The sequence below is a fragment of the Orycteropus afer genome, unplaced genomic scaffold (genome assembly GCF_000298275.1).
Source record: "Orycteropus afer afer isolate SDZICR_OR568_19922 unplaced genomic scaffold, OryAfe1.0 scaffold00124, whole genome shotgun sequence".
Classification (NCBI taxonomy): domain Eukaryota; kingdom Metazoa; phylum Chordata; class Mammalia; order Tubulidentata; family Orycteropodidae; genus Orycteropus; species Orycteropus afer.
The window spans coordinates 6,831,705-6,844,831 of record NW_006921711.1 but is presented as its reverse complement, the minus strand read 5'-3'; the positions used below and the strand labels follow the sequence as shown (position 1 = coordinate 6,844,831).

Here is a 13,127-nt window from a genome sequence, read left to right as displayed (position 1 = left end):
GCTCTATTGGAATCATCTCCTCAGTCTAAATCATCCCCCTTCAATCCCTGCCAGCCAGCCCACAGTATGCTCATTCGTGTAGGCCTAGCTAAAGTCTTTAAATCCCTTTAAGCTCTTACTGAATTGCTTGACAGACGGACAATGCAATGGGAAATGCCATCACCTCCACTGAAGTGATGGGGACCTGGAGTGTCCAAGGTCATCCACTGTTGAATGGTAGAGCAAGCCTTGGGCCCAGTTTGGTGTGCTCTCCTCCACCATCTTCCTCCTTCAACATAATTCCCAGGAGTGCATTATGTCAAGTCTTGAAAGAAACCTTCACTCTGGTTCTCACCTTCATCTTCTATATTCCTCACCTCCAGATACCAGTGACCATGAAATCGCTGCAGCTACTCAGAACCCTGTTGTTCCTGTGCAGCCTGCTCTGGGCCTTCTCTGTCCCAGGCATCAGTGCTGAGGAACCTGGGGCCAGCTTCTCAAATGCTGGCAACGTGGGCTTGGATAAGAATACAGTGCACAACCAAGAGTACGTATTCTGCCCGGGGTTGTGGTCCAGGGTTCTCCCCATCATCTGTAGCTGCAGCCAGCTGGTAGGGCACACACTCCTCTCTTCTTTAGCCTGTTTATATGGCTGCTTGACGTTTTTCAAGGATGATTTTATTCCTTATAGCTACCTTGAAGTCAGGTACATTTTTTTATCATCATAGATGGAGGACCTTGAGACTCCCTCCTCATCACCCCCCCCACACACACACACACACATACACGCAGAGTAATAATGACAGTATGCAGACTAGAGCTAAGGTTTCTTGACTCTGACAAGACCTTTTTTTTTTTTTTTTTAACATTTCAAATCACAGAAAAAGGGCCTTTCAAATCACAGAAAGTTTGATTTTTTTTTTTTTTTTTAACTATCACATTCAAACAATCATTTGTTGTAGTTTTTGTCCTGGCTCAGTTAACTACATGTGTTATAGTTTTTTAATCCTTGAACTGTTTGAAAAATGTTTTAAGTTGATAGCCCCAAAATATTATAACAATATATAACCCATAATCTTGCCAGTGTAACAAATGAATGATTGGACTTTTTGCCATTCCTTCCAGGGCCTTGTCTATGTATCACCCTTGGTGTGGCTGCCACTGTTTCTGTTTGCTGTTTTGAACTGAATGAATTCTAAGTTCTTGAGCTGTTCATAGTACTATAGGTTTCAGCCCCATCCCAGTGTCTCTGCCTAGTGTTTGCCTTGGTCTGGTTCTGACTTGGTTTTTAGGCATATCATGGAACATCTGGAAGGTGTCATCAACAAGCCAGAGGCAGAGATGTCCCCACAAGAACTGCAACTCCATTATTTCAAAATGCACGATTATGATGGCAATAATTTGCTTGATGGCTTAGAACTCTCCACAGCCATCACTCATGTCCACAAGGAGGTAGGTCACACAGCGACTTGGTGGGTAGTGTCTCGAAAGGGCCTCCCTTTGGAGATTCAGCCCTCGAGCTTGATGACTTGTGCTGTCCTTCTGCAACAATATTGCTGCTTCTCCTTTCTCTCTTTACCACTATGTTTTGCTGCTTTTCCTATTCAGTGGTCCTTTCCACAAAGGCTGGCCCACTGAGGCAGAAACCACAGGGCTGGGCCTTTGTATCTTTAGCAAGTGCTACAGACATTTCTGCTGCACAGTATAGTTTGAGAACCAGTGCCCAAAAGGCAAGCAGCATTCAGAATATAGGACAGGGAAGATATTATTTCATTTGAGAAGAATGACATATCAGGAGGCCAAGGGGTTGCAGACTAGGCAACAAATAATTAAGGGTTTCTCAGTTTTTTGTACAGTACTCTGTTGTTTACAGGGTGATTTCAAGTAGGTTATCTTGCTTGATCTTTGCAACAGCCTGTAAGTAGGCAGGGACAGGTGGGGTTATTTCTCCCATTTTCCAGGTGAGAAAATTGAAATTGAGATCTTTTGTCTCCAGATGTAACCTTCTTTCCACTTGGCCACACTACCTGTCTGAAAGGAGGAGAGGCAGAGTTGGTGAGGGAAGTGTGATCAGACAGGCTGCTGGGAGGGCAGGTTTGGGTTTGCTCAGGAGGCAATGGGGAGCCACTGGCGATTCTGAGCAGGAGAATGGCCTGCCTGGAGCAGTGTCTTAGGAAGGTCCTTTGCTGTGGGAGATGGGCTGATGGATGTGAGAAGAGACTAGAGTCAGGGAGGAGAACTAGGATTCAGCAGTCCTGGCAGGTGAGGATGGAGAGGAGAAAAAAGGGGAGATGTGGGAGATCTGGCAAAGGAAGAAGCAGCTGAGGACGTGAATGGAATTAGCTTCACCCCAGTACAGTGAGTCCCCTGACACATGCTTTGGGAGCAGGGGACATAACTTTGACCAAAGAGGTTATAACAGATTCTACTGGGCCTCAATGCCTTCTTCTTCCTTTGACCCCCAGATGTTGTCCATTGTCTAACTGTTCCCACTTTATCAGGGCAAATTGTGTACAGAGTTAACCCTTAGAAGGGCTTGGTCTGGGAGCTTTTCTCTAGGATGATGGGTTTGTGGGTCACAGAATCTATGAAACTCCTGATTATACATGAGCCAGACCCAGGTTTCTACAATGAACTTGTATTACTTCTGTAATTAGGAAAGAATCAGAAGTGTTTTAAAAATAAACAAGAGCCTGCTTTGTACATTCCTTTTAACTTCCAAGTATAATTTCTCAATTGAATGATTATGAGGTGACTCTACTGGTACTCATCATCATCTGATTTATATTTTGTAGGAAGGGAGTGAACATGCTCCACCAATGAACGAAGATGAACTGATTAGCTTAATAGATGGTGTTTTGAGAGACGATGACAAGAACAATGATGGATACATTGACTATGCTGAATTTGCCAAATCACTGCAGTAGATGGTATTTGGCTATCTCTTAGTTATATGCAAATGTGACCCATTATAATGTGATTGAACACTCTGTAATGCAAAATAACTCATTTCCAACTATTGCTGCAGTCTTTTGGTAAAAACCTGTAGCAACTTGTTACACTGAAGTGAGAAAGAAAAATCAAGAGAAATAAAAGGGAAGAGAAATGGGACATATCATAGTCCCTAAGTACTGCTAAATGTCTTATTGGATAGGGGCCCGATTAGAGAACTGTTTTAAGAATACTGGATACTTGGAGCTGAGTACTCAGGAACTTGAATTTGACTGTAGAATACTGCTAGTCTCTTAGTTTTAATTCATGCTCCCTAAAAAGGACAGCAGGCTTTGACAAATGGATGTGTATTAATTAACAGTGAGGGAGTTGATGCCAAATATTTCTCATAGTGGACACTGCCTCTTCAGGTCAACATGGTCAGTATTCTGTAAAGGTCCTCTGGCCTCAATAATTAAATAATTACTTGCTCTGCACAAGTGGCTTCTAAGGCTATTTCAAAGCCACAGTATAAGAAGAATGTCCAGTGTTGCATTCCACTGGCCACAGGGCCCAAGATTCTGTATCCTCTGGCATTTTGGAACTGATACACCATTGACCTAAGAATTAACCTTTTTCAGTTTTTCAATACTTTGTAAAACTACTGCCACATCCCTTGTACTTTATGTGTTCAATGCGCGTTAAGAGACCTGGAATGTAAGTGCTCTCTGCTCTAATCAGTAGCAAATGTTTTCGCTTTCTTAATATTTGTATTTACTCTGGTTTAGAAACTTGTTTTTGCAGTTTAGAAACTATTAGAAATGTAAAGACTTATCCCTTCTTCTCCATACAGTAGAAATAAAACTACTAGCTGGTCTAGCCTAGGTCAGAAGTAAAAAGATCATCCAGCAGGCGCAACAGTTAGCGTCCTACAAGGTTTTATTTTAGAAGGAATGTTGTTTAAATGACCTCTTTTAGCCTGAATACATGAATTCTTTCAGATCAGGAAAGATTAGGAAAAGATTCCTAAATACTCTTAGAATGTGAATCTTAACAGTAGCTGAAAATGAGAAGCAGCAGATTGTAATGTAGGTTATGGGATGTGATAGATTTGTTGTAGTAGAAAAACCCAAAGTCAGTGGGAAAAAAAAAAAACTGCATAAAATTTGTTGTAAGATGTATAGAGACTTATTTTCTTTATTAAAATATTCTTATAAGAAAACATATGTATTTGTAAAAAGTGGTTTCCTGTGTCAAGTATTTGTGCAATCAGAGCTGAATTGTAAACTATTCTTGTAATATCTAGTTATTTTGTAAGATTTATATAGTGTATTGTAGATACATGACCAATAAAACTGGTGAAACAGAACAAGCTGTCCACTTTGTCCATGCAAGCGTCTTCCTTACCCCACCTTCCATTTGTAGGGTTTCTTTTTTTTAATACAGATGTTTACATGTGCTTAACCCTGGCTGTACTCTGTCCCTTTTTGCAGAGGTAGATTCCCAGTATTCAAAGTCACTTTCCCTGTTTAGGCATTTTTCTGAATGAAATCACTATTCAGACATTTGTTCTCTGGCCAAATAAGATTATGACTGTGTTCTCTAGATTAAGAGAATACAGCATTTTTCTTTGGAGTCTGATGACTCTTTTTTCCTTTGCCAGAAAATTTAATTAGACTGCATTGTTGAAAGCATCCAGGCCCAAGCAAAAGGCACCAGTGTCCTTGGCATTTTGGAAATGACAGATTTTGTTCTGCCAGTTGAAAAGCAAGGAGGAGGAAAGTGACCATTGTCATTCTTATTTTTTGAATCAAGGCATCTGCCAAGAGAGCTGCAAACTCAGGTAGCAATTTTTTTTTTTTTTTAATTGTGATTAGGGTGAAAATTTACAGAGCAAACTCATTTTCCATACAGCAGGTCATATACATTTTGTCTCATGACATTGACTACAATTCCCCACAGTGTAACAGCTCTTTTCCCACTTGCTCTCCATAGTCAACCTCTTTCTTGTGTCCTTCCCTCCCATGCACTCCGCCCGCTCCCTAGCTGTCTCCTCGTGCAAACACTGAGCTTCTGTTCTCCCATGATTGATCACTCCAAGTGTTGTTGTTGTTATGTGCCGTGAGTCAGACCTGACTCATAGCGACCCCTCCTTAGGTTTCTGAGGCAGTATCACTACGGAAGTAGATTGCCCCATCTTCCTTCTGAGGAGTGGCTGGTGGGTTTGAACTGCCAGCCTTCTGTTTAGCAGTCAAGTGCCTTAGGCACTATGCTACCAGCTCCAAATAGTATATCTTAAATGTTCACCCCATATGCCTGCCTGTTGTTTGGCTGGAAGCCACAGGAGTGAGTTCGATTGCAGACCTGACGAGTGGCAAGGGGCTATCATCTCAGGAATCTCACCAGGCTCTATCAGACCAGCAAAACAGATAGCAATTTTTTGAGCAAGATGAGGTAGCCAATAGCCCTTTAACCACATCAGCCTTTGTATAGTCGTTGGAGAGAACATACACAGTAACTTAGGAATAATTTTAGCACGATCATAGAATTTTGGAACTGAAAGGGACTTTAGATTGCCTATTCCATCCCCTTTATTTTTTGATGAAGGAAAACAGGCCTAGAGGTAAATGGTTTGCCTTAAGTCTCACCGTCAGAGACTCTGGGACCTGTTAGAAAAATTTAGGTGGGGCTTAGGCTCTCTCCCCAGAGTTTGGATGTTCGTTTTTTTTTAATGTAATTTTAAATATGAAAAAAATTTAAACCATTAAAGTATATAAATAACATGTCCTTCATCACCTTATAGTTTCACTTCTTTCCCATGAGTTAACCACTGTGGTTAATTTGGGGTATATCTTTTTGCATTATATGTGGCCATTTGGTTTGTGTATCTATGTATTACATATTTTCCATAAAATCCTCTGTGTTGTTTAATTATGGTAATTATATATATAACATATAGTTATTATAACACTATGCCTTAATGATATTTTGGACCTTCATGATATATCCCTTAGTGGTCATTTTAAGTCATTACCTGTCGATCTACTGCATATTTTTTGGCGGCCATATAGCATTCCATACTGTTATACTTTATTTAATCTCCCTAGTGGTTTTTCAGGAGGAGCTCTGGTAGCATAGTGGCTAAAGCACTTGACTGCTAACCAGAAGGCTGGCGGTTCAAACCCACCAGTCACTCCTCGGAAGGAAGGTTGGGCAATCCTACTTCCGTAGTGATACTGCCTCGGAAACCCAAGGAGGGGTCGCTGTGAGTCGGGGGCTGACTCGACGGCACATAACAACAACAACAGTGGTTTTTCACTATTAGAAGCAATGCTTGGATGACTATCCTTGCACATGGGTAGTTTGTTAGACCAATGGGTGCTTCCTTAGACTGGTACTACAAAGCCACAGGGGGTCTGCTGGTGAAGTTCAAGCCTGTGCTCACCCTAGAACAAGAACTGCCATGGTGGGGCTGGTGTTGGGCCTGTTAACACAGGCAGAGGCAGGAGGACTCATGAGAACCAAGCTTCCCCACCTTGGGAGCTATGCAGGAATTTGCAGCACTGAGTAAAGAGCCACAGAAAAGGGAACTCTTTCTGCCCAGTTGACAGTTTCCTGGGTTCTGACTTGGGATTGAATCTTGCACTGGCTCTTCACCTAGAGCTGTCTCTACAGTAAGTTGTATTGGGTTATATCTTTAGAATAGGAGCTCTGGTAGCATAGTGCCTAAGGCACTTGACTGCTAACCAGAAGGCTGGTGGTTCAAACCCACCAGCCACTCCTCGGAAGGAAGATGGGGCAATCTACTTCCATAGTGATACTGCCTCGGAAACCCAAGGAGGGGTCGCTATGAGTCAGGTCCAACTTGACGGCACATAACAGCAACAACAACATCTTTAGAATGGAGATAAATATACCTGAGAGGCAGCCTTGCATAAGGAAAGACCATAAGCTTCAGACTTAGGCAAACCTTAGTTGAAATCCTAGGCTTGCTACTCCTTAGCTGTGAAGTTCTCTAAATTTCATCTAAAAAATAACTGTAATAAAACTTACCTCCAAAAAGTGATTAAGAGGATTAATAAAATGAGAGAATGTATAATGCTAGTACAGTGTCTGGCAACAGAATAGGTGCTAAATACTCAAGTTATCTCCTGTTCCCCAGTGAGGCTGAAGGGTCTGGGCTGCTTCTCATTGAAGAGTGGATGCTGCAAGGGCTATGAAGAAATTGATGACTCCTCAAGGGCAATGTTTTGGTCCTCTAGTGCATCTCTAACAGAAAAATACCACAGGTGGATGGCTTGAACAAATAGGAGTTTATTCTCTTAGAGTTTAGGAGGCTAGGGTTCTGAGTTGAAAGGGCCAGCTCTAGGGGCTGGGTGAAAAAGCCCCTCAACCTGGGCCTTCGGCTCTATCCCTTGGTCCGTCTCTTGCTCCCAGCCCACTGGAGCTAGAGGTGTCTCTTAGGTCAGGCAGCTGCTGGCTGCTGAGCCTGACAAACCCAAGGTTCACAAGTCCCAAGATTATCAAGCAATATGGCAGACCACTAATTCAAGTCCATTAACAGTTCCAAGATCAGCAGAAAACATGGCAGACCATTGAGATGAAGACTCAGCTACATGCAGGGTTCAACCATGCCAAAAAGCTCAGAGACCTTTCCCAAAGCTCTCTTCTTATCTAGTGGAAGCAGACCCCATCCCTAAGGCAGCTACCCAGCTGCTACAGTAGATTCCACCATGGTGTTGATTACCAGTCTCATCATAGGGAATAACTACAACACTTGCCCAGCCACTCAAAACCAAGCCAACCAAGATAACACGCAACTACCACAAGCAGGGATCATAGAGTCCTTTCTGCTTCTTATATGCCTCACTATAAAAGCTGAATGAATGAATGAATTCTCTATGGAGAAATAAAGACATGCCAAGTGTGATGTTGAAAGACACAAAAGCATTGAAATAGGAGTCAGACCAAAGGAGTTTCCATCTCATCTGGTCTCCTGACAAGTGTCTTCACTGGGCCTCGGGTCCCTTGAAGAAAGGAAAGAACAGACCACCTCCCACAGCCCCTTTGTCAGTACACCTAGTCTGACTTTGAACTATCTTGTTATCTGACATTTTGCATTTACAATAATGGTAAAAAAAATCTATTTTAACACTGTGGTGCTAGGTGAGAATAACACTGGCTGTGATGGTTAATCAATGCTGGCCATGAGTCGCAGTGGTTTGGCAGTTATATAATGATGTGATTTTGCAGTTGTGTAATGATGACATTTGGCAGTTAATGGAATGATGTAGTTTTCCTCCATTTGTGATCCGATGTGGTCATCCTCCATTTTCTCATAATGCTGATTTCTGCATAATGACTTGATCTTGATCATGTTGATAAGTGAGAAATGGATGTACATAGGAAGCACCAAGCCATCAGTGACTGTGGTACCTTTGCCCCTCTCATTGGAAAGATCTAGCAAAGAGAGGATGAAGTAGGGTCATGGCAATGGAGACCACCAAGTAGTAGCAGCTTCTGAACCCACGTTTTTGTCTGACTGTGGTTGCCCAAGGGAGTTGTTGGGAGATGGACAAGTTTAACAATGCAATAGAAATGGCTTTTGAAAACAAATGGCAGTAATATGATATAATAAAGACATTTATATTCCCAATTCTAGAAATTAAAACAGACAAGACTGCCAAATCAAGAGAACAAGAACAAAAAAAAAAAAAAAAAAAAACTCCATCTTAAGTGAAATTTGGAGACACCTCTAACTCTATTTCATCAGGTGTAAGGATGGGAAGCAGGTTGAGAGAGGTAGGTGGGGTTACAGTGAAGGAAGAGGGGTGACAGTGAAAGGAAGCAAGATCATTTGTCCCCTAGAATTCTAGAAAGGCTCAGGGATTGAAGGAACCAGGTACATGGGAGGAGAGCATAAAATAGGAAGACAAATATAAGAATTATTTGGAAACCTGTAAAAGAAAGAGTCAGACCATCCATCCCTGGTCTGTGCAGCCAGCTTACCAGTCCTCCTCCTCCTTAGAATACTGGAGGTTGACTCTGAAGAATTGAACCAGGGAAACTCTAGGCTTGGGAATTCCAAGTAGAGAAGGGTGCAGATGAGGGGCCACATTGAAAACAGAAATGAAATGAAGTTCTGAATATAATTGGGAAGCTCTCCAACTCTTTCCAAACCTCACCTGGGCTTCCACCAGCAGCATAATGTGAAGCTGTGATGTTGATTCTTTGTGTGATCATCTGTTTTTGGCCATTGACTGCCTAGAAATACTCATATCACCTAAGAGCAAACAATAGTTTTCAAATATAATCTGATTTAAAGCCATTTGGGAAAGACTCCTATAAGGTCACAATAGAGTCATTTGAGCCAGTATACTCCTTTCAGCATCTCAACCCAAAATGTCTATGCTGGAATTATTTCCACTTTTATAGATAGACTTGTGTCCCCCCAAAATATATGTTGTAAATCCTAGCCTCTATGCCTGTGGCCATAATCCCATTTAGGAATGGATTGTCTTTGTTATGTTAATGAGACAGGATTAGGTTGTGTTTTGCCTCAGTCTCTTTTGAGATATAAAAGAGATTAAACAAGCTAACAAGAAGCAGAGATGGAACAAGAGAGATGCCATGCCACATGAAGATTGCCCAGGAGCAGAAGCTTAGAAGAGACAAGGACTTTCTAATCCAGAGCTGCCACAGAGATAAAGCCTTCCCATAGAGCTGGTACCCTGAATTCCTAAACTGTGAGAAAATACATTTCTGTTTGTTAAAGCCACCATTTGTGATATTTCTTCTGTAGCAGCACTAGATAACTAAGACATCCACCCACCCCTTGCATTTCCTAGAAACCATAGGTGTTTGCCTTGCAGCCAGGAGACTATCAATGCCCTTCAGGGCCTGCTCCCTGTGCAAACAGGAGTCTGCCTACAGAGAAAGCCTAGCTTGCTGTGTTGCGTGCTGACAGAGAAGTCCCAGTACCAACCATGTGGGGTCTTGTGTCATATTTATTACAGCAGCTGTATGAGGCATTATTAACCTCCTGTTATTATTACAGCAACTCTGGTGGCATAGTGCCTAAGGCATTTGACTGCTAACCAGAAGGCTGGTGGTTCAAACCCACCAGCCACTCCTCAGAAGGAAGATTGGGCAATCTACTTCCATACAGATATTGCCTTGGAAACCCAAGGAGGGGTCGCTATGAGTCACAATCAACTTGACAGCAGTGAGTTTGTGTGGTGATTATGTTTGTGTGTCAACTTGGCTGACCCTGGTTGAGTGGCTGGGCAGCTGAATGGAGTTATTCCCCATGGTGAAATTGGTAATTAACTCCATGGTGGAATCTATTGGAGCAGCTGTTGTGTATGTGGTCTGCTTCCCATAGAAAAGAAACAGCTTTGGGAATGGTCTCTAGCTTATGGCACGCTTGGACCCTGCATGTAGCCATGTCATTGTTCAACAGCCTGCCATGCTCTGTCAACCTTGGAACTTTACAATGGACTCGAATTAATGGCAGGACTGTGCCTTTTCACTTGTCAACCTTGGGTTTGTCAGCCTCAATAGCTAGCAGCTGCCTGAGTGGAGAAATGCCTCTAGCTTCAGTGCGCCGGGAGCAGGAGGCAGAGCTGAAGCCCAAGGTTGAGGGGCTTTCACCCAGCCCCTAGAGCCTGGCACTTTGGACTCAGACTTAAAGCCTTCAAATTGTAAGAATAAACTCCTGTTTGTTAAAGCCATCCCATTTGTGGTTTATTCTTGTCAGAGCAGTAGTGTTATTGTTGTTATTTGCCATCAAGTCGGCCCCAACTCCTAGCGACCCCTCCTTGGGTTTCCGAGGCAGTTATCACTATGGAAGTAGGATTGCCCAATCTTCCTTCCGAGGAGTGGCTGGTGGGTTTGAACCGCCAACCTCCTGGTTAGCAGTCAAGTGCCTTAGGCACTATGTTACCAGAGCAGTAGTAGGTACTTTTTTTTTTTTTTTTTGGTTATTATTGTTATTATAGGATCTAGGCTAACAAAAGTAAAATAACTTTCCCAAGTCACATAGCCTGGAGAAGAGAATGAAAATATGTTAAGAGCGAGTGAAGACTTGTGCCTCAGTATTCATTGCAGCACTATTCATAATAGCCAAAAGGTGGAAACGATCTAAAGGTCCATCAACAGATGAATGGGTGAACAAAATGTGATTTATACATACAATGGAATACTACAATAGTTGTAAAGAGAAATGAAGTTCTGATTGTTCTGGTTACCTAGTGCCTCTCTGACAAGAAATATACCACAAATGGGATAGTCTCATTGATTCGATATAGCCATTGTATTGTAGTGTATTCCTTTCAGTTTTATTTTTCCTTTTTATGTTCTAGCAATTGTGGTATTTACACAAGGAGTATATATTTTTATCAAAGGCATATTCACATTTTATGACATTGTCCTTGAAATTGTCATTTTTAATGGCTGCAAGGTATTCCATTGAATGGGTCTACCACAGATCCCAATCCATTTATCTGTGGAAGAACTAGATAACAAATTGTTGTTGGCTTCAATCCACGGAGACCTTATTTATGAATGACAGAAGGAAGCATTGCCCAGTCCTGTGCCATCTTCATGATCATTGGTGTGTTTGAGTCCACTGTTGTAGCTGTTGTGTCAATGCATCTCATTGATGGCTTTCCTCATTTTTGCTGACCCCACTTTACCAAACATGGTATTCTTTTCAGGAGCTCTGGTGGTGCAGTGGTTAAGCACTTGACTACTAACCAAAAGTTTGATGGTTTGAACCCACCAGCCACTCCACAGGAGAAAGATATGGCAGTCTGCTTCTGTAAAGATTATAGCCTTGGAAACCTTGTGGGAAAGTTTTACTCTGTCTGACAGGGTTGGTTTGAGTTGGAATCAACTCGATGGCAGTGGGTTTCAAGGAAGCCTGGTGTCACAGTGGTTAAACCCTTAGCTGCAAACTGAAAAGTTAGCACTTTGAACGCATTGCCACTCCATGAGAGAAAGATGTGGCAATCTACTTTTGGAAAGATCACAACCTTAGAGTAGCAACTGGGATCTTAGAGGCTTGCAAGTGGCCATCTAGATACAACAATGGGTCTCTCCTTGTCCAGTGCAAAGAAGAATGAAGAAAACCAAAGATGCATGGAAACAATTAGTCCAAAGGACTGGTACATCATGTGATCCTCAGCCTATATGACTATGAGACCAGAAGAACTAGATGGTGCCTGGCTACTGCTGTCAACCATTTGGAGGGGGATCTATGTAGGAGATCCTGAATAGAATGGGAGAACAATGTGGAACAAAACTCAAAATCATTAAAAAAAAAAAAAAAAAAAAAAGACCAGGTTTGGTGATCTGATACAGCCTGATGGAACTCCTGAGACTATGGCCCCTAGCTGCCCTTCAGGTCTGGAATTGAACCCACTCCTGTGGCTTCCAGCCAAACAAAAGACAGGCATATGAGCTAAACATTGACATTAGGTAGGTACCCTCCTTGGAGAGATCAATCATGGGAAAATAGAAGGGCTGTGTATGCACAGGGAGACAGCTCAGGGGGCAGGAGTGCATGGAAGGGAAGGACACAGGGAAAGGTGGCTATGGGGAGGAAGTAGGTGGGGACCTGTTGCATTGTGGGAAATTGCAGTCAGTGTCATCAGACAAACTATGTGAGCTGCTGTATGGAAGTGAATTTGTAAATTTTCACCCAAATCACAATAAGTTTTTTTTAAAAAAAGATCATAGCCTTAGAAACCCTATGGGGCAGCTCTACTTGGAATTGACTCATCGGCAGTGGAATTTTCTGGTTTATGTTGTCCTTTTCTAGTGAATGATCTTTCCTGATGACACATCCAAAGTAAACAAGCCAAAGTCTTGCCATCCTTGCTTCTAAGGAGCATTCTGGTTGGATTTTCAGTATTCTTTGCCAACACCACAATTCAAATGCATCAAATTTTATTCTGTCTTCTCTTTTCACTATCTAACTTGAAAATTAAAAAGTTCTAATTTGTGCTGTTAAAAATTACATTGTGATGACTTTTTTTGTGCATAAAGCCTTTTCTCTTATAATTATTTCATTGTTGTTGTTGTTGTTATGTGCCGTCGAGTTGGCCCCGACTCATAGCGACCCCTCCTTGGGTTTCCGAGGCAGTATCACTACGGAAGTAGATTGCCTAACCTTCCTTCTGAGGAGTGACTGGTGGGTTTGAACCACCAACCTT

At 42.2% G+C, this 13,127-nt stretch overlaps 1 protein-coding gene across 1 annotated transcript; it reads left to right on the top strand.

Annotated features, from left to right (window-relative positions):
* The first annotated feature begins 368 nt into the window (after positions 1–368).
* On the top strand, positions 369–2,906 carry MCFD2 (multiple coagulation factor deficiency 2, ER cargo receptor complex subunit). The gene is made up of 3 exons (XM_007944402.2): positions 369–526; positions 1,272–1,431; positions 2,775–2,906. The coding sequence occupies exons 1-3, from the start codon at positions 375–377 to the stop codon at positions 2,904–2,906; spliced, it is 444 nt and encodes a 147-aa protein (XP_007942593.1). The 5' UTR covers positions 369–374.
* Positions 2,907–13,127: the final 10,221 nt, after the last annotated feature.

Coding starts and splice junctions, on each gene's coding strand:
- MCFD2 (XM_007944402.2), top strand. CDS start 375: ATGAAATCGCTGCAGCTACTCAGAACCCTGTTGTTCCTGTGCAGCCTG. Junction 527..1,271: donor AATACAGTGCACAACCAAGA/GTACGTATTCTG, acceptor CTTGGTTTTTAG/GCATATCATGGAACATCTGG. Junction 1,432..2,774: donor TCACTCATGTCCACAAGGAG/GTAGGTCACACA, acceptor TATATTTTGTAG/GAAGGGAGTGAACATGCTCC.